Below are 25,435 nucleotides of genomic sequence, written 5' to 3' on the forward strand. Positions count from 1 at the left end.
GAGCTAGATGGGTATCTTATGGATAGGGGAATCAAGGGATATGGGGACAAGGCAGGAACCAGGTATTGATAGTAGATGGTCAATGATGATCTCAGAATGGCAGTGCAGGCTCGAAGGGCCGAATGGTCTACTTCTGCACCTATTGTCTATTGTCGATTGAAACCACAATTGAGCTTTTTGGCTATCAGACTAAACGATACGTTTCATTTAAGCAAACACCGCACACATCAGAAACACACCATCCCTACTGTGAAGCCTGGTGGTAGCTGCATCATACTGTGGGGATGCTTCACTGCAGCAGGCTTGTGAAGGTAGAGGGGAAAATGAATGCAGCAAAATACAGGGAAATCCTGAAGGAAAACCTGATGCAGTCTGCAAGAGAACTGTGATTTGGGAAAAGGATTGTTTTCCAGCAAGGCAATGTCCCTGAGCATAAAGCCAAAGCTACACAGGAATGGCTTAAAAACAGTAAGTTAATGTCCTGGAGTGGCCAAGTCTGAGCCTTGCAATTGAGGATTTGTGGCTGAATTTGAAAAGGACTGTTTACTCATGATCCCCATGCAATCTGACAGAGCTTGAGCAGTTTTGTAAAGAATAATGGGGAAAAATTGCATGGTACAGATGTGCAAAGCTGATAGAGACCTATCCATACAGACTCAAGGCTGTAATTGCACCCAAAGATGCATCTACTAAATACTGACTTGAATGGGATGAATAATTATGCAATCAATTATTTTGTTTAATAATTCTAACAAATTTAGACCAATTAGAAATTTGTTTTCACTTTGATACGCAATTGCTATTCTGACTATCATTTTGTCTGGACACCACCTTTTCAAATTCAAGTTTAATTGTTATTCAACCATACACATGTATACAGCTAAATAAAACAGTGTTTCCCTGAGGCCAAAGCGCAAAACATAGTACATACAGTTACAAACAGCACATATAGTTATGAAAGCACATGCAGCCACAAAATAATATTAACCCAATCTCTGAAGACTGATGGTGAATGGGATGTTGCCCTGGAGCCATGTTTCTGTAAGAACAAGCACACCACAGTTCCTCGCACTGGGTCACCTGCAGACGAAGGCAATCCAGCTCTTCTTCCAGAGAATGAACACTGAAGATCAACCCCGATTGGAAAGATGGCCTGCAGGGACCAGCCCCCAACCCTGTCCAGATTCCAGCACACTCGCCACACCTCTGTTCTCTCTCACACCGCCTCCTCCTCAGGGGGGCATTCCATTAACTGCCCCTGCACAGTTGTTGAATCTCTCAAGTTCCATCTCCTTGAGTTGCCTCTTCGATCTCCCTTCCTCCAACTTCCCTTATATCTTGAAACTGATTTTACCAGTTCAATGTGAAAGACTCAATGTTAACCATTAATCAAATGTTAACCAATTCTTCCACCATAGAGGCCGTTCAGCCTGCTGAGCATTTCTAACATTTTATGTTTTTGGTTCAGATTTCCACCATCTAGTTTCTCCTGTCTGTGCACACTTTCTTTTACTGCTTTGAAAGATTAAATCTTCTAAATATTAGCTTTATTTGTCACATATATATCCAAACATACAGTGAAATGCATCACTTGCGTCAAATCAAATCACTGAGGATTGTACTGGACAGCCCACAAGTGTCACCATGCTTCCAACACCAACATTGCATACCTACAACCCACTAACCCTAACCTGTACGACTTCGGAATGTGGGAGAAAATGGAGCATCCAGAGGAAATCCATATAGTTATGGGGAGAACATGCAAACTCCTTACAGTGATGGGAATCAAACCCCAATCTTCCGGCCGGTACTGTAAAGTGTTGTGCTAACTGCTACCCTACTGTGCCACTCTTATTGTTCATGGGACCACTCAAAACATTGTATCTTTCACTGAACTAAAGATCTTAAAATTTAATTTATACTCATCTCTACCCCTCTTGCATTATTTTTTTTTGAAGGTACAGACCCTTTCATAATATCAGATGTCCAAATTCATGGTCAGGTCCTTGTTGAACCCTCAAGGAGGGGGATTAGGCAGCCTTAAACTGAAATATAGTCAACACTATAATAATAAATCACCCATTTTTCATGGTAATCACTGCACTGAATTGTGACTGCGTGGTAGCATAGCTGTTACCATACATGCCAGCGATCGGAAGATCAGTGTTCAGTCTTGCTGCTGTACGTAAGCAGTTTGCACGTTGTGCTTATGACCATGTGCTCCAGTTTGCTCCCACATTCCAAAGACGTACAGGTTAAGGGTTAATAAGCCGTGGGCATGGTATGTTGGCAGCAGAAGTATGTGGTCTGCCCCCAGCACAACCTCAGACTGTGTTGGTTGTTGGTGCAAATGAAGCATTCCACTGTCCGTCTCTACGTGCCACTGACCCTGGTTAATATTTTCAACTCCATTCACCAAAACATTGACTAGCACAGCACATCCTTAAAACCGAACAAAGTAAGGGAGAAGTACAAATATTGCTCAGTTTCTGGTTTAATTACTGGAGAGGCAACAGTAACCAGCTGACAGAACATTAATGGGAATAAAAAAACAATAATGGCTCCTGGGCTTAAGATGCAGTAACAATTACCTACCTTCAACATTGTGTCTAGTGTTGTTGCATCTCCATGCTTCAGAACTGTTAAATATACCTGAGGAATTGAGACAAGACAGGTCACCTCCAATTGAAAGGAACATGTTAAGAACATTACTCAGGAAACTGGCATAGCGTATATGGAAGGGAAACAAGCAGTAGTGTCATGGAACATATAGAATAGCGGTTGCTAACCCATCGATCGTGATCGACTGGTCAATCTTTAACACTTTCCCAGTAGGTCCCAAAAAAAAGAAAAATAAATACACAAGTACTGTTGAGAGATTGTTTCTGGGTTGCAGGGTTTTAGTTCCGTTCTTTCTGCCCAGTGCGCATGCGTGTAGCTCCCCCGCCACGCACTACACAGTGTACTTCAGTGGTCCCCAACCACCGGCCACGAGGAAACAATATGATTTGGCGATATGAGTCAACTGCACCTTTTCTCATTCTGTCATGCCCACTGTTGAACTTGAACGCAAGCGAGGTCATCAATGGCCTAAATGCAGTGATACCCTTGTGCTAACCATCACTGGTTGGTCTCGTGTGGCTGGCGGGAAGTGCCGTTGCTACTGGCCTGGAGCGCGGACAGATGGGCGCCGCGCCCTGCACTTAAAGACAAACCCTTTGAGTTTTTTCAGCGCAAAAAACGTGAGCAAGCTGGACAGAAGCAAGTGCTGAGAGCCATGTAAACTAAATGGCTGAATAGACTGGACATAAGGAATCTGCTTCGAGTATCGCTGTATTCTGGTCGTGATAAACACCAACCTCTCCCCCCCCACCCCCACGTTGGCCAGTCCACAAGAATATTGTCAATATTAAACCGGTCCGCAGTGTAAAAAAGTGTGGTGACCCCTGGTGTACATACATTATTTTTACTTGGGAGGTTAGTTCAGAAGGTTCACACACTAGGTATCCATGGAGAGGTTGTAAACTGGATTCGAAATTGGCTGTGTGGGAGAAGACAGAGAGTGGTAGTAGATGATTGCTCATCAGACTGGAGGCCTGTGACTAGTGGTGTGCCTCAGGGGTCTCTGCTGAGACCATTGTTGTTTGTTGCCTGTATCAGTGATCTAGATGATAATGTGGCAAATTGGATCATCAAGTTTGCTGATGACACTAAGATTGGAAGCGTTGTGGACAGCGATGAAGGCCCTTATGGCTGGCAGAAGGATCTGGACCAACTGGAAAAATGGGCCAGAAAATGGCAGATGGAATTTAATGCAGACAAGTGTGAGGTGTTGCGTTTTGGAAGGACAAATTCAGGTAGGACATACACAGTAAATGATCGGGTACTGAGGAAGTGCGGAGGAACAAAGGAATCTGGGAGTTCAGATACATAATTCCCTGAAAGTGTCGTCATAGGTAAACAGGGTTGTAAAGAAAGCTTTTGGTATCCTGGCATTCATAAATCAAAGTATTGAGTATAGGAGTTGGGATGTTATGATGAGGTTGTATAAGACATTGGTGAGGCCAAATTTGGAGCATCATGTGCAGTTCTGGTCACCTAATTATAGGAAGGATATCAGTAAGATGGAAAGAGTGCAGAGAAGATTTACTAGGATGTTGCTGGGTCTTCAGGAGTTGAGCTACAGGGAAAGATTGAACAAGTTAGGACTTCATTCCTTGGAGCGTAGAAGAATGAGGGGGGGATTTGATAGAGGTTTACAAAATTATGAGGGGTATAGACAGAGTAAATGCGAGTAGGCTTTTTCCACTTAGACTAAGAGAGATAAATATGAGAGGACATGGCTTTAGGATGAAAGGGGAAAGGTTTGGGGGAACTTCTTCACTCAAAGTGGTGGGAGTGTGGAACGAGCTGCCATCTGACGTGGTAAATTTTAAGTTTTATTTTAAGATGTGGTAATATTCTTAAGTTTTAAGAATAAATTGGATAGATACATGGATGGGAGAGGTCTGGAGGGTTATGAACTGGGTGCAGGTCAATGGAACTAGCGGAATAAAATTTTGGCACAGACTAGAAGGGCCGAATGGCCTGTTTACTGTGCTGTAGTGTTCTATGACCGCTTACAGCATGGTTTGAAACACAGAAACAAGATAACAGCAGCATTTCAATTTCGGATGGAGCTTTGATCACCAGCGTGAGTGGGACCTCCTGGCACAACCTGGGACAGAGGGGGCCAGCACAACATCATGAGCCAAACTGCATGTTCATCCAACCTATCCTCTTTCCATATCTTACTTCATCCACCCTAATTCATTGGAAACACAAGTAATTATATTGAATTGAATTGACTTTATTTCTTACATCCTTCACATACGAGAAGTAAAAATATTTACGTTATGTCTCCGCCTGAATGCGGAAATTGTAGTAATTTGTAAAAAAAAAAGTATGTACAGCAAGATATACAACAGAATAGTCAATATAGCTTAGAAATACAATTGTATCAGCGTGAATTAATCAGTCTGATGGCCTGGTGGAAGAAGCTGTCCTGGAGCCTGTTGGTCCTGGCTTTTATGCTGCGGTACCGTTTCCCGGATGGTAGCAGCTGGAACAGTTGTGGTTGGGGTGACTCAGGTCCCCAATGATCCTTCGGGCCCTTTTTACACACCTGTCTCTGTAAATGTCCTGAATAGTGGGAAGTTCCCATCTACAGATGCGCTAGGCTGTCCACGTCACTCTCTGCAGTGTCCTGCGATTGAGGGAAGTACAGTTCCCATACCAGACAGTGATGCAGACAGTCAGGATGCTCTCAACTGTGCCCCTGTAGAATGTCCTTAGGATCTGTGGACTCATGCCAAAAGCATGAAAGTATTATACCACAAGCAGTAGCATCAGAATAAGGCTATTCCGACCATTGAGTGTTCCATCATGGTTGATTCACTTTCCCTCTCAACACCATTCGCCTGCCTTTTCCCCATAACCTGTGATGCTCTTGCTAATCAAGACTGTGAACCTCTGTTTTAAATATACCCAATGACTTGGCCCCCACAGCCATCTATGGTAATGAATTCCAGATTCACCACCGCCTAGCCAAAGAAATTCCTCATCTCTGTCCTAAATGGATGTCTCTCCATTCTGAGGCTGTGCCCTCTGGACCTAGACTCACCCACCACAATCCACTATCAAGGCCTTTCAATGTATGATAGGTTTCAATGAGAACCGTGCCCCCCCCCCCCCCAATTCTTCTAAACTCCCGCAAGTACAGGCGTCATCCGAATGACGCCCAAGGTGCGCCCCTCCATTTTTTACCGAATTACTCAGAGAAGTTAGCCAGGAGGAAAACATGACTGAAAAGCCAACATTTCCAAAAGCTGAGTTGTCTTTTCAGCAACACACACAAAATGCTGGTGGAACACAGCAGGCCAGGCAGCATCTGTAGGGAGAGCACTGTCGACGTTTCAGGTCGAGACCCTTTGTCAGGACTAACTGAAAGGAAAGATACTAAGAGATTTTAAAGTAGTGGGGTGAGGGAGAAATGCGAAATGATAGAAGACCAGAGGGGGTGGGATGAAGCTAAGAGCTGGAAAGGTGATTGGCAAAAGGGATACAGAGCTGGAGAAGGGAAAGGATCATGGGACGGGAGGCCTCGGGAGAAAGAAAGGGGGAGGGGGGAGCACCAGAGGGAGATGGAGAACAGGCAGAGTGATGGGCAAAGAGAGAGAAAAAAAACAAACAACTAAATATGTCAATATGTCAGGGATGGGGTAAGAAGGGGAGGAGGGGCATTAACGGAAGTTAGAGTAGTCAATGTTCATGCCATCAGGTTGGAGGCTACCCAGCCAGTATATAAGGTGTTGTTCCTCCAACCTGAGTGTGGCTTCACCTGGACAGTAGAGGAGGCATGGATAGACATATCAGAATGGGAATGGGACGTGGAATTAAAATGTGTGGCCACTGGGAGATCCTGCTTTCTCTGGCGGACAGAGCGTAGGTGTTCAGCGAAATGGTCTCCCAGTCTGCGTCGGGTCTCACCAATATATAAAAGGTCAAACCGGGAGCACCGGACGCAGTATACCACACCAGCCGACTCACAGGTGAAGTGTCGCCTCACCTGGAAGGACTGTCTGGGGCCCTGAATGGTGGTGAGGGAGGAAATGTAAGGGCAGGTGTAGCACATGTTCCGCTTACAAGGATAAGTGCCAGGAGGGAGAACGGTGGGAAGGGATTGGGGTGGGGGGGGGGGGGAGGGACGAGTGGACAAGGGAGTCGCATAGGGAGTGATCCCTGCAGAAAGCTGGGGGGGGGGGGGGGGAGGGAAAGATGTGCTTGGTAGTGGGATCCCTTTGGAGGTGGTAGAAGTTACGGAGAATTATATGTTGGACCTGGAGGCTGGTGGGGTGGTAGGTGAGGACAAGGGGAATCCTATCCTGAGTGGGGTGGTGGGCGGATGGGGTGAGGGCAGATGTACGGGAAATGGGAGAGATGTGTTTGAGAGCAGAGTTGATGGTGGAAGAAGGGAAGCCCCTTTGTTTAAAAAAGAAAGACATCTCCTTCGTCCTGGAATGAAAAGCCTCATCCTGAGAGCAGATGCGGCGGAGTCGGAGGAATTGTGAGAAGGGGATAGCATTTTTGCAAGAGACAGGGTGGGAAGAGGAATAGTCCAGGTAGCTGTGAGAGTCTGTAGGCTTATAGTAGGTATCAGTAGATAAGCTGTCTCCGGAGATGGAGACAGAAAGATCAAGAAAGGGGAGGGAGGTGTCAGAAATGGACCAGGTAAATTTGAGGGCAGGGTGAAAGTTGAAGGCAAAGTTAATGAAGTCGATGAACTCAGCATGCGTGCAGGAGGCAGCGCCAATGCAGTCGTCGATGTAGCAAAGGAAAAGAGGGGGATGGATACCCGTACAGGCTTGGAACATGGACTGTTCCACAAAGCCAACAAAAAGCTAGGTATAACTGGGACCCATATGGGTGCCCATGGCTTCACCCTTGGTTTGGAGGAAGTGGGAGGAGCCAAAGGAGAAATTATTGAGAGTAAGAACTAATTCCGCTAGATGGAGGAGAGTGGTGGTAGAGGGGAATTGGTTAGGTCTGGAATCCAAAAAGAAGCAAAGAGCTTCGAGACCGTCTGGGTGGGGGATGGAGGTATATACGGACTGGACATCCATGGTGAAAATAAGGCGGTGGGGGCCAGGGAACTTAAAATCATTGAAAAAATTCAAAGCGTGAGAAGTGTCATGAACATAGGTGGGAAGAGATTGAACAAGGGGGGATAAGACAGTGTAATGGTATGAACAAATGAGTTCAGTGGGGCAGGAGCAAGCTGAGACAATAGGTCTACCTGGACAGGCAGGTTTGTGGATCTTGGGCAGGAGGTAGAAACGGGAAGTGTGGGATGTGGGAACTATGAGGTTGGTGGCAGTGGATGGGAGATCCCCAGAGCTGATAAGGTTGGTGATGGTATAGGAGACAATGGTCTGGTGCTCCTTAGTGGGGTCATGATCAAGGGGTAAATAAGAGAAGGTATCAGAGAGTTGTCGCTGTGCCGCGGCCAGGTAGAGGTCAGTACGCCGGACAACAGCAGCTCCCCCCCCCTTATCAGCAGGTTTTATAGTGAGGTTGGGATTGGTGCGGAGGGAACGGAGCCTCTGCTGCTAATGTGATCCCCGATACCAAGGAGACAAAGCTTTTGAGGAAAGAGGCGAAAAGCCTACAAGCTGAGCTAACTCAATGGATGTCTGCTAATGTTTCATCTAAACGTGACACATCTGTTGGGAAACTCAACCCACCTGTAGGACTTACGATGCATAGGAAGGCTGCTAAAAAGGGTCTTTTGATTAGGGAGGCAACCGATACTTTCTGTTACAACTGTGGGGAAGATGGATATTTCAAGTGAGACTGTGAGGAGCAGGAAAATCTTTGAAAAGTCAGAGGTTAATCAAACAGAAGAAGATGCAATACTATGGAGACACCCAGTAAAGGAATGGGCTGGTGTCTCAGAGAGGATACATTCCAATCAGTGTAAAGGAAAATACTAAAGTGCAAAACAGTATTCCTGAAGATTTAGTGGGACCAATCCATATTGATTGAAGATGTTTATACTAGAGCTGTACTTGACACTGGTTCCCAAGTAACTTTGCTTCATTGATCCTTTTACAACTGGTATTTGATGTATTTACCATTGATGCCACTCAGTGCCCTTGAGATTTGCCACAAGGAAGGGCCTCTGCCCAAAATGTCAACCGTTTACTCTTTTCCATAGATGCAGCATGGTCTGCTGGGTTCCTCCAGCATTTTGTGTGTGCTGCTTCTAACACAGCTGAGCAGTTCTGATGTTTATTTATAAAAAAATATCAGGGTTGAGAATGAATTGAAAATACACATGGACTGAGATGTTAACTGTCCTGTGCTGTCACTAGTAGGATCATCAGTTGATCTGCCACCTGTCTTCAGGAGTCTCAGCCCGCTTATGATCAAGACTCCCTCGAGGTGGTAGGCTAGCAGTGCTAAAGCACCACCTCCCACTGGTGAGCTTAACAACTTGGCATCTGCATCTATCAGAGTTGTTGGTTGCTTCCATCCAACAGATAGTCTACTCTTCACGTGTCTACGCAGCTACTGAAGAGTTTACAAAAGATGGATACACTGTCCGACTATCTGGCCCCTCAGGACGTACTTGGTCCACGCCCATGATGATCCTTTCTCTGCTGCCTCAGTGACAGCCCTGCTGGTTGACTTGATCTCTATTCTAGTGAAGCCAAGGTCACGCAGCCACTTCTGGAAAGTGAACGCAATAAAGCCATGGCTACCTACTTCGAATGGATAGCATCAGACCTTCCACCCTCTGTCTCATCACTCTGATCTTAATTCTGCATACTTGGTTAACTTGCACCCATGAGCTTCATTGATGTTGTCTTCCCAGGGGACTGTGAGTTCACCAATAACCACTTCTCTACTGGTGTCAGACCATACGATTAATGTGCAATGTGGTGAAAGCTATTTGCTCCAGGAAACTGCCTTTCCCATCCAGGTCGGCCTTGACACACCAATCATTGGCTGAAGAAAGTATGCTTGACCGTGGGCTTGCGCTGTACACCCTTGACTTAGAGCCTTCTTTCACAAATGATGTGTGCGTGTTTGCGCACACATATGCAAAGAACAAAATCAGTGCAGACACCTAGTGCATGCAGATACTGAATGCTTGAAACTGCAGTGAGCAAAACAGTTCTTTATTGTCTTCCTGCACATTTCTCGCCAGCTACCAACGATAAAAATCATTGCTTTTTAAACACAAACACACGCAACTGGCCATTTTAAAACTGATTGCTCTAAGCACGATAGAGTAGGGTCTATCAGCCACACAAGTGCCCATGACTGACACTAGTTACAACCTTTTTGGTAACAGTCTCCTGTCCCAATTAAGTGGCATAGTGTCCCAAATAAACAAAGGGAATCCCAACTAGTCAAGTCAACTTTTATTGTCATTTCGACCATAACTGCTGGTACAGTACATAGTAATAATGAGGCAACATTTTTCAGGACCATGGCTTACATTATACAGTACAAAAAACTAGATTGAACTACGTAATAAAAAAAAACAGAGAAAGCTACACTAGACTACAGACCTACACTGGACTGCATAAAGTGCACAAAAACAGTGCAGGCATTACAATAAATAATAAACAGGACAGTAGGGCAAGGTGTCAGTCCAGGCTTCAGGTATTGAGGAGTTTGATAGCTTGGGGGAAGAAACTGTTACATAGTCTGGTCGTGAGAGCCCGAATGCTTCGGAGCCTTTTCCCAGACAGCAGGAGGGAGAAGAGTTTGTATGAGGGGTGCGTGGGGTCCTTCATAATGCTGTTTCCTTTGTGGATGCAGCATGTAGTGAAAATGTCCATGATGGTGGGAAGAGAGACCCCGATGGTCTTCTCAGCTGACCTCACTATCCGCTGCAGGGTCTTGCGGTCCGAGATGGTGCAATTTCCGAACCAGGCAGTGATGCAGCTGCTCAGGATGCTCTCAATACAACCCCTGTAGAATGTGATGAGGATGGGGGGGTGGGAGATGGACTTTCCTCAGCCTTCGCAGGAAGTAGAGACGCTGCTGGGCTTTCTTTGCTGTGGAGCTGGTGTTGAGGGACCAGGTGAGATTCTCCGCCAGGTGAACACCAAGAAATTTGGTGCTCTTTCCGATCTCTACCGAGGAGCCGTCGATGTTCAGCGGGGAGTGAGTGGTCGCTCCATGCCCTCCTGAAGTCAACAACCACCTCTTTTGTTTTGTTCACATTCAGAGACAGGTTGTTGGCTCTGCACCAGTCCATTAGCTGCTGCACCTCCTCTCTGTAAGCTGACTCGTCGTTCTTGCTGATGAGACCCACCACGGTCGTGTCATCGGTGAACTTGATGATGTGGTTCGAGCTGTGTGTTGCAGCACAGTCGTGGGTCAGCAGAGTGAACAGCAGTGGACTGAGCACGCAACCCTGGGGAGCCCCCGTGCTCAGTGTGATGGTGTTGGAGGTGCTGCCCCCGATCTGGACTGACTGAGGTCTCCCAGTCAGGAAGTCTAGGATCCAGTTGCAGAGGGAGGTGTTCAGGCCCAGTAGGCTCAGCTTTCCAATCAGTTTCTGAGGGATGATTGCATTGAATGCTGAACTAAAGTCTATGAACAGCATCCGAACGTAACTATTTTGTCAATTAGCTTTTGTTCCTTAAGAGTTGCCCCAAATAAGCAGCTGCCCCGATTAACCGATGGTCCAATTAACTGAAAACCACTGTATAATGGTATAGATTAAATGGATTTTAAACTGCATATTATTTGCCATTTTAAACAACTCTGAATCAATTATTCCTCTATTAAAGTACATTACCAGTTAGCAGTTATACTGACCACTGCTGCCCACACATGACATTGTATTAATCATAAGTTGTGGTTAAAACACTTGAAAGTCAGCATTACTCTTAGTTTACCATATCTGAACCCTTTCATTTGAGTAGCCTGGTTTTATTATTCTACACAGAAGTTTCACCACTATAATTTGTACAACAAATTATAGAACATGGTATACACACTCTGATAATAAATTACTGAACTTTGAATAAATAAAAGCTCAACCTCACATACCATTTTGGTCAACTAATCTCCCTTAAACCCTCCAAAAACACAAAGTTAATAGTTTATTTTTTTTTTCCTAGTCCAGATTTCCTTTACACGGGGCAAGAATGAAACTTCCTCCCATCCTCAACTACTTGCCATAGGAATAGATTTTAGCATTAATAGCTGCAGCACAGAAGTGACCTGTCAGAGGTGTACAAGATAAGAGGGAGGTGATGGACAGATGAGGAGGAGGGAAGGGATAAGAAGGGAGCTAGAATGGAGAATTGAAAAAGATTGGGGGGGGGGGAAGAGAGAGAAATTTAAAAAATTTTAAAAGAGAGAAGGGGGGGGGGGAAGACAGACCTGCCAGCTTGTACTTCTTTCCCTCCTCCCCCCCCCCCACTTTCTTATTCTGGCTTCTTTCCTTGTCCTTTCCAGTCCTGAAGAAGGACCTTAGCCTGAACTGTCGACTGTTTATTCATTTCCATAGACGCTACCTGACCTGCTGAGTTCCTTCAGCATTCTGTGTGTGTTTCTCTAGATTTCCAACAGTTGCAAAAATCTCTTGCGCTTATGTAAAAATCACAGCTGATATTGACTTCCACAGAAATACTGAACTGAAGTCCTAAATGTTCCCACAGTAGAGCAGGCCGTTTGGCCTACCTTGCTTGAACTGGCACTTCGAAAATCCTATCCCAATCAACTGGACTCTTTCATGGAAGGAGAAGCTTTTCGCCTGCAGCCCTTTGTCACAGTGAGCAAAAAGAAAGATGCAAACAGTTTTCAGTAGGCGAAAAGGTGGGGAAGAAGGGAAAACCTAGGATAGAGTGAGCCAAAATGATTTAATGGCAGCAGTTCCAGTGTATTAATCTACTTGGTTTGCGTAATGATCAACTAAAAGTAGATCCCAGTAAATAATTCCAGGTGTTATGAATGCACCACAGCTCTGAAGGGCTGAAGGGTGTGGGGGAGCCCCCTCCTTTGTGAGAATCGCAAGAGCATTATTGGGTTGGGTCAGAGGACCCAGGAAATGGCCATTGTCTCCTGGAGACCACGTTTGTGGATTGGGGACTATGCTACGTGCAAGCCCTCGGGCAAAGTGGGCTGGTTGAGAGAGGGATTGCATCATCCCAACCTGATTGACATCTACTACCCGGCGAGTTAAGATAAAAGGGAGGGGGGGGGGCTGTAGGGACAGCCCCTCAGACGCACCAGAAGAAACGCTAGCGATGCCGTAATAGCGGGAAGCCATTTGCAGGAAGCCACGTGCGTTCGGTTCCCTTGCCTGGGAGCTGGTGGCTGGTACCACGGAAAACGACTTGGAACTAACAACGGGGAACCAACTCCCCTCGACTCAATGGATTGGCCTTATAAAGACTCGGGCAAGTTTCAAACCATCTCTCTCTTAAACCCAAAGAGCTGCAGCTCGAAAGGACAGTGACTTTTATCTTTCCATCCGACAATACAATATCCCCTAGACCAGGGGTCGGCAACCTTTACCACTGAAAGAGCCACTTGGACCCGTTTCCCACAGAAAACACTGGGAGCCAAAAAACCCGTTTGACATTTAAAATGAAATAACACTGCATACAACGTTTTTTTTTTGCCTTTATGTTATGTATAAACAAACTATAATGTGTTGCATTTATGAAATCGATGAACTCCTGCAGAGAAAACGAAATTACATTTCTGCATGCAACAGAAACATTTTGAACTCCGAAAAAAAGACGTTGGGTTGAAGGTTACTTTGAAGTAAAATAGTCAATGTCTATTTGAGTCCTTCTTGTATTTATGAAAAACGCCGAACTTAAATTGTCTGCCAGCAGCAAACCAGAAATAACGTCAGCCAGCTGTCAACCTGAAAATAAAAGGACTATTTCACTGAACAATGAAAAAATATGAATATACGTAAAATAATAGGCAATTAAAATATTTATCATACTTGGTTAATGGGATTTCTGCTCCTGGACCTCAGCGCACAGCGTCTGCACATCAGGGCTGTATAATGTCACCTTCATCTTTACACAGGATCGCAAGCTGTCATCTGTGAGGCGTGCGCGATGTTTGTTTTTAATAAAGTTCATGTTGGAGAACACCTGCTCACATACATATGTGGATCCAAAGATCGACAGGACTCCAAGCACATACTTTTTAATGTTTACATAAACGTCGGGGATAGCATTCCATGTTTCGAACACAAGTTTGTCTGGTTCGGGGAGGTTTTCAATATCACTCCATTTGTGATTCTGAGCAAGAACGGCCTTCTGACGGGCAACATCTTCAAGGTCTGCTGTCAAGCGTCTAAACTTGGACACCCATATGTCTTTGTCGGCTATGTCGGCCAGTTCCATCTCAAGATCAGGTTGACTCACACCTGCCAATGCAGTCGTATTCAGTAGGGATGGATCCATGCTTAGGGGAGTGACCGGGAAGGATAATGTGTTTTTTTCCTCTCTGAACACACAGAAGCGTTTCCCAAACGATGTTTGCATTGCGATGATTGCAGAATGTAAATACTCTGAATTTATCATGTTGTGAGCTTGTTTGAACTCTCTCAAATTGGGGAAGTGAGACATTGTGCCTTTCTGTAAATCTCTGGCAAGCACTGTCAACTTGCGCTCGAATGCCAAAACATCCTCCAACATGTGCAGGGCTGTGCGTCCTTTCCCCTGAAGAGCTGTGTTCAGCGTGTTCAGGTACGCTGTCATGTCTACCATGAAGTGTAGCTTTTCCAGCCACTCTGGCTGTTCCAGCTCAGGAAAGGTGAGCCCTTTGCTGCCCAGGAAAGTTTTCACTTCTTCCAGACACGCGACAAAGTGTTTCAGCACTTCACCTCTGGACAGCCACCGGACTTTGTTGTGCAGCAGGAGATCAGAATATGCGCTTTCCAGCTCATCCAGTAACAAACAGAATTGATGGTGATTTAAACTTTTTGCCATTATTTTATTGACAATCTGAATGACACCATCCATTACTTCTGTGCATTCCAGAGGAGATGTTTGAGCGCACAGTGCCTCTTGGTGCAAGATGCAGTGAAAAGTCAGCAGCTTTCTGTCCAGCAACTTCTGCAGTAAAGCCACAAATCCCTTGTGCGCTCCTGTCATACTTGGTGCCCCATCAGTAGCTACTGACACCGGGTGGGTGGTCTTTATTCCTTTGGCTCTTAAACAATTCAAGACAGCCTCACAGATGTCCTCCCCCCGTGTTTGGCCTTTTAGAGGTATCAACTCAATCATTTCTTCCTGTGGCCCGGCAGAGTTTACATACCGGCAGAACAGCGCTATTTGTTCAATATCACCTTTGTCTTTAGACTCGTCACAGGCAATCGAGTAGGCCACAGCTGAATTGATGTCTTTAATTTGCTGTCTTGATGCCTTCTGCCATTTTTATGGTTCTGTCTTTGACAGTCTTTGCAGAGAGGGGCATATCCCTGATTTTCTGCACAATTTCACTCCTGTTTTTAAAGTCCGTGAATAGATGTTCTGAAATCTTAATGAAAGATTCTTTTATATATTCACCATCTGTAAACTGCTTCCCGTGCCTGACTATTTCCTGAGCGGCAACAAAACTAGCATATGTAGTTGATTTCCCAGACTTCATCCACTTCTTGAAATGATTTTTGCTCAGATCAACCTTCCGCATCAGTTCTGAAACGACTTTTTTTCTCTCATCTCCATCCGGATATTTTTGAGCAAAGGCTGCGTGTTTATTCTGGAAATGTCTTGCGACATTTGACTTTTTGTTGTTTGCTAGTTTCTCATTAAGCATACCGGTAAACCAGTCTTGTCAGCAGTGAAAGCAAATGAATCTGTCCACGTATCATTAAACGTTCTGCTTTCTTCAGTCACTTTTCTTTTTTTAGAATTCTCCATAGTTAGCCTACCTTGGATCGAAAAATTAAAGAAATCGCGTACTGGCAGGTGTCAGGCATTGGCAGTGGTGACGTATATTAATAGCGACAAAAAACACGTTTTATTTAGATTGTACAAGATCACCATAATCTTCAAATTTAGAAATACATTTCAAAAACTAACAAACTAACATAAAATACATTTTAATTAAATACTCATCATTTATTTTCCAAAGCCACAGGGAGCCGCAGCACAGAGATAAAAGAGTCGCATGCGGCTTCGGAGCCGCGGGTTGCCGACCCCTGCCCTAGACAAACGATAGAGCTACTGCTTAATTGATGATTATTATTATACCCGCGTTTTTTTAGATTGAGTATTGACGACGTATTTTATCTGAACATCTGTATTAATCTTATTTTTGTGCCCCTTTATAAATAAAGACTTTTAAAAATAGTACCATCAGACTTCAACGGTCCTCTCTATCTTTGCTGGTAAGTGACCCAGTTACAGGGTTCGTAACATAGGAACTAAGCTATTTTTTTTTTGAGGAACACACAAAATGCTGGAGGAACTCAGAAGTTCAGGCTACATCTACAGAAATGCTTCAGATTTCCAGCATCAGCAGAAATGTTTGTGTTTATTATTTCTTTTTGAAGTCCTTCTCTTTGATTGGTATAACTTCATCACCAATACCAATGTTTCTGGCAAACCTTCCATTTCTCCTCTACTGTAGCTGACAAAGCTTTCAGTGATATGTGCTGAAATAATCCTTGTGGAATGCTACTGGTCACAGACCTCCAGTCAGAATAACACCTCTCCACTGCTACCCCATGGTCAAGCAGATTCAGAATCCAATCTACCAAGTTTCCATGCACTCGACCTGCCCTCATGGTTTCCTCTCCTTATCAGAATTACAGATTATTAGCCTCAACATTCACAAGATCATCCTCACCACGTCCAACAGGAAGGACACTTCCACCAAACACATCATCTTAACTCACTTCAGCATTTAAGGGAAATTTCCTCTACAACAATTTGGTCAACCACAAGCAACATCCACCATCATCATTCCCTTTCTCCCTACCACTCACCATCTTCTATAGCTAGGTGAAACAATGACTTCCATATACTTGGGTATTCCTTTGTCCCAAGGGCAGAAATGGCTAATACAAGAAGACACAATTTTACGGTGATTGTTAGAAAATTTAGGGGCAATGTCAGAGGAAGTTTTTGTTTTACATAGAGAGTTGTACGTGTATGGAACATGCTACTGGGGTGGTGACAGAGGCAGAAACATTAGAGACATTTAAGAGACTTTTATATAGGCACATGGCTGAAAGAGAAAAGGGAGGGCTATACAGGAGGGAAACATTACACTCAACTTACTCCAAGATCAAAGGTGGGCATAGCAATACTGGCTCATCAGTACTGTGCTGTACAACACAACACTGTTCTATTATACCAAATACAGAATATTGCATCCAGAAGATAAAGACATATGTTGTGCATGGAAATTTGGTGGATTAGATTCTAAATTGGCTTGGCCACAGAAGACAGAGTGTAGTGGTGGAGTCTGACTGGAGCTCTGTGACCAGTGTCGTTCCACAAGGATCAGTGCTGGAGCTTCTTGTATACGACTTAGATGAAAATATAGGATTAATTATGTTGTGATAATTGGTAATTTGTAGATGACATGAAAATTTAGAGTTGTAGAGAGTAAGTAAGGTTGTGAAGGATTCAATGGAATATAGACCAGATGCAGATATGGGTAGAGAAATTGGAGACAGAGTTTAATCTAGACAAGTGAGTTGCTGTGGGAGGTAAAAAGGCAAGGGGAAAGTATACAGTAAATGAGAAGAACCTTAAAGAAACTGAAGTGCAGAGGGATCTCAGGGTGCGAGTCCATAAGCTCCCAGAAAGTAAATTAGATGGTAAAGAAAGCATGTGGCATACTTGTTTTCATCACTTGAGGTACGAGGGTAAAAGCTGGGAAGTCATGTTGCAGTTCGATAGGACTCCGGTTGGGTCTTAATCTGGAGTACTGTGTGAAGATCGCCTCACTACAGTACAGGAAAGATATGGGGCTTTGAAGAGGGTGCAAAAGAGATGTGTCAGCATGTTGACTGGATTCAAAAGCAGTAACAAGGATAAGTTGGATAAACTCATCTTGTTTTCATTGGAATCTTGGAATCACAGGGTGACTTGACAGAAGTTTTAAGATCATGAAAGGCAAAGATAGGGTAGATAGTCAAGAGTCTTTTTTTCTCAGGATTGAAATACTAGAGAGTAAAGCTTTAAGGTGAGGGGAGATTTATGGGGCAAGAAAATGTGGTAGGTGCCTGAAATGTGATTCCAGGGTGAGTGGTGGAAGCAGGTACGATCACAGCATTTTGACGATCACATAACAGAAAAGAAATGGAGGAAAAGAGGACCACTTGCAGGCAGGTGGGATAGCTTGGATTGGAATCATGGTGAGCACAGACCTATGGGCTAAAAGGCCTATTCCTGCACTGTTTCATGCTCCTTGTTCTGTACCCAAGACACATCCAGTTTTCTCTGCAGATGCGGCACGGTAGTGTAGTGGTCAGCACAACGCTTTACAGTAGAGGTGACCAGGGTTTAATTCCCACTGCTGTCTGTAAAGAGTTTGTATGTTCTCCCTGTAACTGTGTGGGTTTTCTCTGGATACTCCAGTTTTCTCCCACAGTCTGAAGTTGGTAAATTAATTAACAATTATAAATTGTCCTGTGGTTATGCTAGGATTAAATCAGGGGATTGCTGGATTGAGCAGCGTGGCTCGGGGGGGGAGGTCAATATATAAAAATAAAATGCTACTTGACTTGAGCATTTTTAGTGCTGCCTCATGCAATTTTCTAACTGAATTACAAACTCCACTAACCTTCATTTGGTAACTAAAACATTGTCAAATATAAACTGAGCAGTCAATTTTAAAATCACACAGCCATTATTTAAGGAAGATGGCATGCAATGTCCACCTGATTACAGTATTTCTAAAACCTATTGTACTATCCCTTTGGTCTTTGGTCTTTGGTGATGGGGGTTCTTAGTGACAGAGATGGATTACCTTAATTGCTGCCCTAAATGACAGCGATGTAATGGGCAGTAAATAAGTACAAACAAAATGCTGGAGGAACTCAGCAGGTCAGGCAGTATCAATGGAGAGGAATAAATGGTCATTGTTTCAAGCCGAGACCCTTCATCAGGACCCAAAAACGTTGACTGTTTATTCCTCTCCATAGATGCTGCATGACTTTAAGTTCCTCCAGCATTTTGTGCATGTTGCCAAATCAGTTTGAGTAGAATTCAGAATGATATTGTGCGCTCTGTTCACTACATACTGGGATGCTGGAAGGCAGGGTAACATATACTGTCTCATCTAGCATTCGGTAGTACAATCGCGGCCACAGAAGGACTTTCCCATCAGTGCTGATTCAACTGAGCTACATTAACAGGAGGTTCCTACATTATCTTATGATTAAATCCTGATTTCATTGTTCCACTACAATGAAACATTACCATACTGGAGGACTCATGGGGCCTTTCCACCAAGTGCTGGCATATTAAATTACCTTCTTTTATTCCTCTTCTTTCTTAAATAACTAGCAACATACTGTACACCACAGCTGTGAATATCTGCTTACTCCTCAGTATAGCTGGAGGGGTGTGCCTTCCATTATGTTGGTTGTTTGTTCCTCTTGTGCATGGTATTTCATTTAATTTATTGTGATTCTTTTGCTTTGAATGCCCACAAGAACATAAATCTCAGTGCAATATATGCTGACGTATATGTACTTTGACAATAAATTAACAGTACTGGGCAAGAGTCTTAGGCATATATAAAATATCCCGTAAAGCAAACATGCTTTCAAAAATAATGAAATTAAAAGATTCTAAATATCAGAAAATTCACTAAGAACAGTAAACAGTAAAAAAAAACTAAATCAAATCAATATCTGGTGTGACCACCCTTTGCCTTTAAAACTGCATCAATTCTCTCAGGTACACTGTTATGCAGTTTTGTTAGAAAGTCAGCTGGTAGGTTGTTCTGAGCATCTCGGAGAACTTGCCACATTTCTTCTTCAGACTCTGGCCGCTCTCCAGGTAATGCCAGACAGCCTCGACGCTGAGATCAAGGTCTATGGAGACCATACCATTTAAAAGCATATTAAAAATATAGCGTGCCTAGGATGCCTGCACATTACTGTACTTTGAACTTTTTTTCCTTCCTCGTTAATACAGATTTTGGTTCTCCAATTTATTCTGGAGGCATCATGTTCAACAGATCTTTACCTATTATTACCTAAGTGTTAAATTTGGAAACAGGAGCCTAAAAATCACATTGAAACAGAAACCAAGTATCAGGCAGAACCTTCAATTCAGAAGCCTGCATGGAAAAGGAAACATCAGGGAATCAAACTTGATCACAATAATGATTGAATTGATGACAGGACAGAACATATTCAGGAACCAAATATCAGAAAGAGTTTTTGTCAAGTGGTTCCTTTGTTGTCATAATCTTCTCCCTCTGAAATAAAGCTACATAAAAGCAACTCAACGCAAACTTACAGGGCTTCGTAGATCAGCAGAGAGAGCCTGTCTTCCTTCAACGTGATCCTTAAACCTGCGTCTTGCTTCCTCTATTGTTGGTAGATGTCCAGCTTTTCCCAACTTTTCCAGGACCAACCCTCTCAAGAGTGCATCTAGATGACCTGGGACACATTCAAGAGAAGAGACGCTCAGTATTGGTTTAAATTCAATTGAAATGCCACAGAAGATACATAATGCAGACAGAGGAAGTGTGACCAAAATGCAGCTTTTATGTGGAAGAGGACATGTTGAAGAATTTAACTTTGATATTTATTCTACAAGGTGCCTGCCATCTGACAGGGCAGCAATTTCCACTCATGTCTAGTATAATCTTCAGGCCACGCCATTCAGTGACTTGTGACTGTATGTGCTGTGGGTGACTATATCTACTGTATTTTGCACATTGACCCCAGAGGAATGATGTTTTGTTTAGCTGTATACATGTTTATGTTTTAATGACAATGACCCTGAACATGAGATTTTGGTTTAGGCTAGCTTTTAGGTCTCAAATAGGCAACATCTATCACTAAGAACCCCCATCACCAAAGACATGCCCTTTTTTCATTGCTACCACCAGGGAGGAGGTTCAGGACCCTGGTAGACCGCCGGACGGGGACACACACATATACATATATTAGATAGATAGAGCTAGGATGTCTAAGACTCTCACACAGTACTGTATTTGTCAATGTAGGTCAAAGAGCAAGTTTGTAAACCTGGCAGGAGCAAAGGATGTTGGGAATGGTGAGGGCAGAGCACCGCGGGAGAGGTGTGGGACAGGCAGCAGAGGAGGTGTGCCAGGAATGGGGGTAGACACACCCAGACCTATGAAACCAGGCAAGGTCATTTGATTTCAAACAGCTAGTTTATTGATGCCTCCCCTCACCCTTCCTTGTTTCTCAACCACGATTCTACTCATGCTTCACCCTTCCCACTCTGTCCACAACATATCAGAATCAGGTTTACCATCACTCACATATATTTGATTTTTTTTGCGGCAGCAGTACAGTGCAATACATAAAATTACTGCAGTACTGTGCAGAAGACATCTAGCTATATACAGTATATGTGCCCAAGTCTCTTGCACAGTACTGTTTGTATACATTTCTTACTGTAATTTAAAGAATATTGTATGTATTACACTGTACTGCTCCCACAATACAAATTTCATGACATATGCCAGTGATATTAAACCTGATTCTGATCCTAGTGTGAGATTACAGCCCTATATTTCCTAAGCTAGCTGGACATGAAGCTTTTCATGAGTACAGCAAAACAGATGATATTTAATGACAAGGTTTTCTGGTATTTATTGTTAAATTACTGAATTGATTGAATTCAAGTTTACAACATGCCAAGCTGAAGTCTGAGTTCATACTGCTTCCAGTCTAATGCAATAATCACCAAGTTACTGGTATACATTGTTTCTACAGAACCCTGAGGTAATACAATATTTATTATGAACAGTCAGCCTTATGAACAGTACTGTGTGAGCCGAGTTGCCAAGTTTGAGTTAATTAAAGCCATTAAATCACAGGAAAACACAAAAGAATACACTAATGAGGCATCTTTTAAGAACTAAAAGACTAAATATTTGGACCTAGTCATTCCGAGACATTTTTGTTCAAATTCATTAACTGCAGACAGTTCCAGGAACATCATCTGCAACATCATCTTTCTTGGGCAATACTCTCCAAAATTCTATTTCCTCTCCGCACAAGGGTTTCTTTGAATTAAATGCCATTATTTTGGCACAGCTTTATTTATATGATGGTCAAATTATTGGATAAAAGTCTAATAGGTTTAATATTTTATTGTTGAGAGATTTTCTGGAAAATTGCAATGCTTTGGTTGCAAATTGGTTTGCAAATTAAATTTACAAATGAGGGAAATCATGGAAACATACGGTGAAATGCTACATACACACAAAATGCTGGAGCAACTCATCAGTCAGGCAGCAACTATGGAGAGTAATAAACAGTCGACGTTTCTGGCTGAGACATTTGTCCTGATGAAGAGTCTCGATGGAAGCGTCGACTGTTTATTCCTCTACATAGATACTGTCTGACCTATTGAGTTCCTCCAGCATTTTGCATGTGTTACTCTGGATTTCCAACATCTGCAGAATCTCGTGTTACTACACTTGCTCTACATTTAACAATCCAGAAAATGTGCAAGCCTGTACTTGTTAAGAATAACTGTTAACCAGTTTAAAAATTTCTTTCCTTAAGCACCCTCTGGATGGAGGATGACTTGTTGCCAGCCTGGTGGTGTGGGTTTTGAGGTGGCTAATGAGGCTGCAGTGCCTTTCTCATCACTGGTCAAAATGGATGACCATTCAGAATGATCTTGAGAATGTTGATTCCATGAATCAGGAACACAATGAAACTGTCTCACCACCTGCCCTATCTGTAGGTGATTCTGCAGCTGCTATACTGACCTCAAATACTAGAATATGTAAGGTATTTTGACTTCCTTCTTTTGGTAGCGCAGTAGTTGGCTTAATGCTTTTGCAGCGCCAGTGACAACAATTCTCAATGTTGTCTGTAAGAAGTTTATACATTTTGCCCCATGACTGTAGGGGTTTCCTCTGGGTGTTTTGGTTTCCTCCCACATTTCAAAGATGTACTGGTTATGGTTAGTGAGTTGTGGGCATGCTGTGTTGGTGCTAAAAGTATGACAATACAATATTTGTTGATTTGGTTTGACACAAAATGCATTTCACGGTATATTTTGATGCTTTTATGTACCTGTGACAAATAAAGCTAATAGTATGAGCAGACCACAATCAAGTAATGACAGGCAGGATTATTCTCAACACTGGTTCTCCATAAGGTTGTGTCCTCAGCTTCTTACTGTATTCCCTGCACACTGCTTGGCCATAACTGCTCCCTCTACAAGTTTGCAGATGATACCACTGTAATGGCCAGATCTCAAATAATGCTAAGTCAAGAGCACAGGAACGAGATAAAGAGCTTAGTGACATGGTGTCATGGCAACAACCTTTCCCTCAATGTTTGCAAAGCAAAAGAGCTGGTCATTGACTTCAGGAAGGGGGGGGGGGGGCAGTGCACAAAGTCCTGCCTACATCAATGGTGTTGAGGTCAAGAGTGTTGAGAACTCCAAGTTCCTAGGAGTTAACATCAGCAATTGTTTGCTCTGGTCCAACCAAGTGGACACCATGGCCAAGAAAGCTCACAAACAACACTACTTCCAAAGGAGGCTAAAGAAATTTGGCATGCCCCAATGACCCTTAATTTTTTCAATGCACCATAGCAAACATCTTGTTTGGAGGTATAATGGCTTGGTAGGGCAACTGCTGTGCAAGTCACTGCAAGAAGCAATAGACAATAGGTGCAGGAGTAGGTCATTCGAGCCAGCACCGCCATTCACTGTGATCATGGCTGATCATCCACAATGAGTACCCTGTTCCTGCCTTCTCCCCATATCCCTTGACTCCGCTATCTTTAAGAGCTCTATCTAACTCTTTCTCGAAAGCATCCAGAGAACTGACCTCCACTGCCTTCTGAGGCAGAGTTACAGAGCTGTGGATACAGTTGAGCACACCACAGAATCTAACCTCCCCCTTCACTTCTCGCTGCTGGAGTAAAGCAGCCAGCACAATCAAAGAGATTAGCCCTTGAAGTCAGGGTTTTGAAAAAATCTATAACCAATGCAAATTGCATCTTTATCTGAAGTGAGGCAACTGTCGCTCCACATTTGGAGCTTTGCGAGCAGTACTGGAACCTGCATCTAAACAACGATGTGCTGGCACTGGAGAGGATTTCAGACAAGGTTCACAAGAATGAAAGGGTTAATGTATGATGAGTATTTGATTGCTCTGGGCATGTACTCACCGGAGTTTAGAAAAATTAGGAAACCTATCGAATATTGAAAGGCTTAGATAGAATGGACATGGAGAGTCTAGGACTAGATAGCACAGCCTCAGAATAGAAGGATATCACTTTAGAACAAAAAGGAGGAATTGCTTTAGCCAGAGGGTGATGAATCTGTAGAATTCATTGTTATGGACGTCTGAGGAGAGAGTAATGGGTTCTTGATGAGAAAGGGCATCAAAGGTAAAGTGAAGAAGCCAGGAGAATGGGATTGAAAGAAAAAAAATAAATCAGCCATGATGGAATGGTGGAGCAAACTAGATGGCCAAATTCTGTTCCTATGTCTAATATCACTCTTAAGTTCCTCTGAACTGGTGTTTAATTTTCATCCTCAAGTAATGGATGCAAAGTGTACAGTTAATAAATATGTTATATGATTATTGTAGCTGTGTCTGCTCTTCTTCATTACAGATACTCAGCTAGCAAGCCAATGGTTGATGCCGGCACAATACACACAGAGTCAAATAACTACTTCCCTAAGGGGCCAGGTAACGAATAACACAGAAACAGATTATTTATCTCATCATAGAACTAAAAGTAAAGCATATTTATTTATATTTTTGTTTAGAGATACAGCATGGTATCATATCCTTCTGGTCCAAAGAGCCCACGTTGTTCAGTTGCACCCATGTAGCGAATTAATATACTAACCCATACGTCTTTAGAATGTGGGAAGAAAGTACTGAGGAAAGGCAAGGTGGAAAACAAGTTCCGGTTCAGCATCGCAGGCACAGCCACCCCAACCATCACAGAAAAGCCAGTCAAGAGCTTAGGTAAGGTTTTTGACAGCTCTCTAAGGGACACGGCATCCATTCAGGCGACCTGCACCGAGTTGGATGGCTGGCTGAAATCCGTGGACAAGTCTGGCCTATCTGGGAAGTTCAAAGCCTGGGTGCATCAGCATGGCATTCTTCCAGAATCCTGCGGCCCCTCCTCGTCTATGCAGTTCCGATCTCGACGGTTGAACCCTTAGAGAGGAGGGTCAGTAAGCCCCTCAGGAGATGGCTGGGGCTGCTGAGGAGCCTGAGCAGCATCGCCCTCTATGGGCACCACAACAAACTGCAACTGCCCTTCAAATCCCTGGAGGAGGAATTCAAGGTAACAAGAGCCAGAGAAGTGATACAGTACAGGGACTCAAGTGATCCGAAGGTGGCTAGAGCAGGGATCCAGGTGAGGACCGGCAGGAAGTGGAGGGCGGAGGAAGCTGTTCAGGAAGCAGAGGCGAGGCTGCGTCACAGGAGGTTGGTGGGAGTGGTCACACGAGGCCGAGCTGGGCCAGGATCCTTTCCAACTCCACAAATGTACACCATCAGAGGGAAGGAAAGGTGCCGCCTAGTTCAGGCGGAGGTGAGAGCAGCAGTGGAGGAGACAAGAACCTACAAGGTGGTGGGAATGAAGCAACAGGGAACTTGGACAAGATGGGAGAATGCAGTGGAGAGGAAAGTGACCTGGGCTGAGCTTTGGAAAGCCGAGCCACACCGTATCCAATTTCTC

The 25,435-nt window shown here is 43.8% G+C and overlaps 1 protein-coding gene across 2 annotated transcripts in view; it reads right to left on the reverse strand.

The window, feature by feature from the left end:
- LOC132385586 (puromycin-sensitive aminopeptidase-like) overlaps nt 1-25,435 on the reverse strand; it is a 257,048-nt gene that overhangs the window by 41,193 nt on the left and 190,420 nt on the right. For both annotated transcript variants that reach the window (XR_009509200.1, XM_059957751.1), the window contains exons 18-19: nt 20,025-20,167; nt 2,596-2,652 (exon numbers count right to left, since the gene is read on the reverse strand). Coding sequence is in view for 1 of the 2 variants with exons in the window: in XM_059957751.1 (XP_059813734.1) it covers nt 2,596-2,652; nt 20,025-20,167 (200 nt within the window). In the remaining variant the exon portion in view is untranslated. The remainder of the gene's footprint in view (nt 1-2,595; nt 2,653-20,024; nt 20,168-25,435) is intronic.

Source organism: Hypanus sabinus (assembly GCF_030144855.1).
Source record: "Hypanus sabinus isolate sHypSab1 chromosome X1 unlocalized genomic scaffold, sHypSab1.hap1 SUPER_X1_unloc_11, whole genome shotgun sequence".
NCBI classification, from domain to species: Eukaryota; Metazoa; Chordata; class Chondrichthyes; order Myliobatiformes; family Dasyatidae; genus Hypanus; species Hypanus sabinus.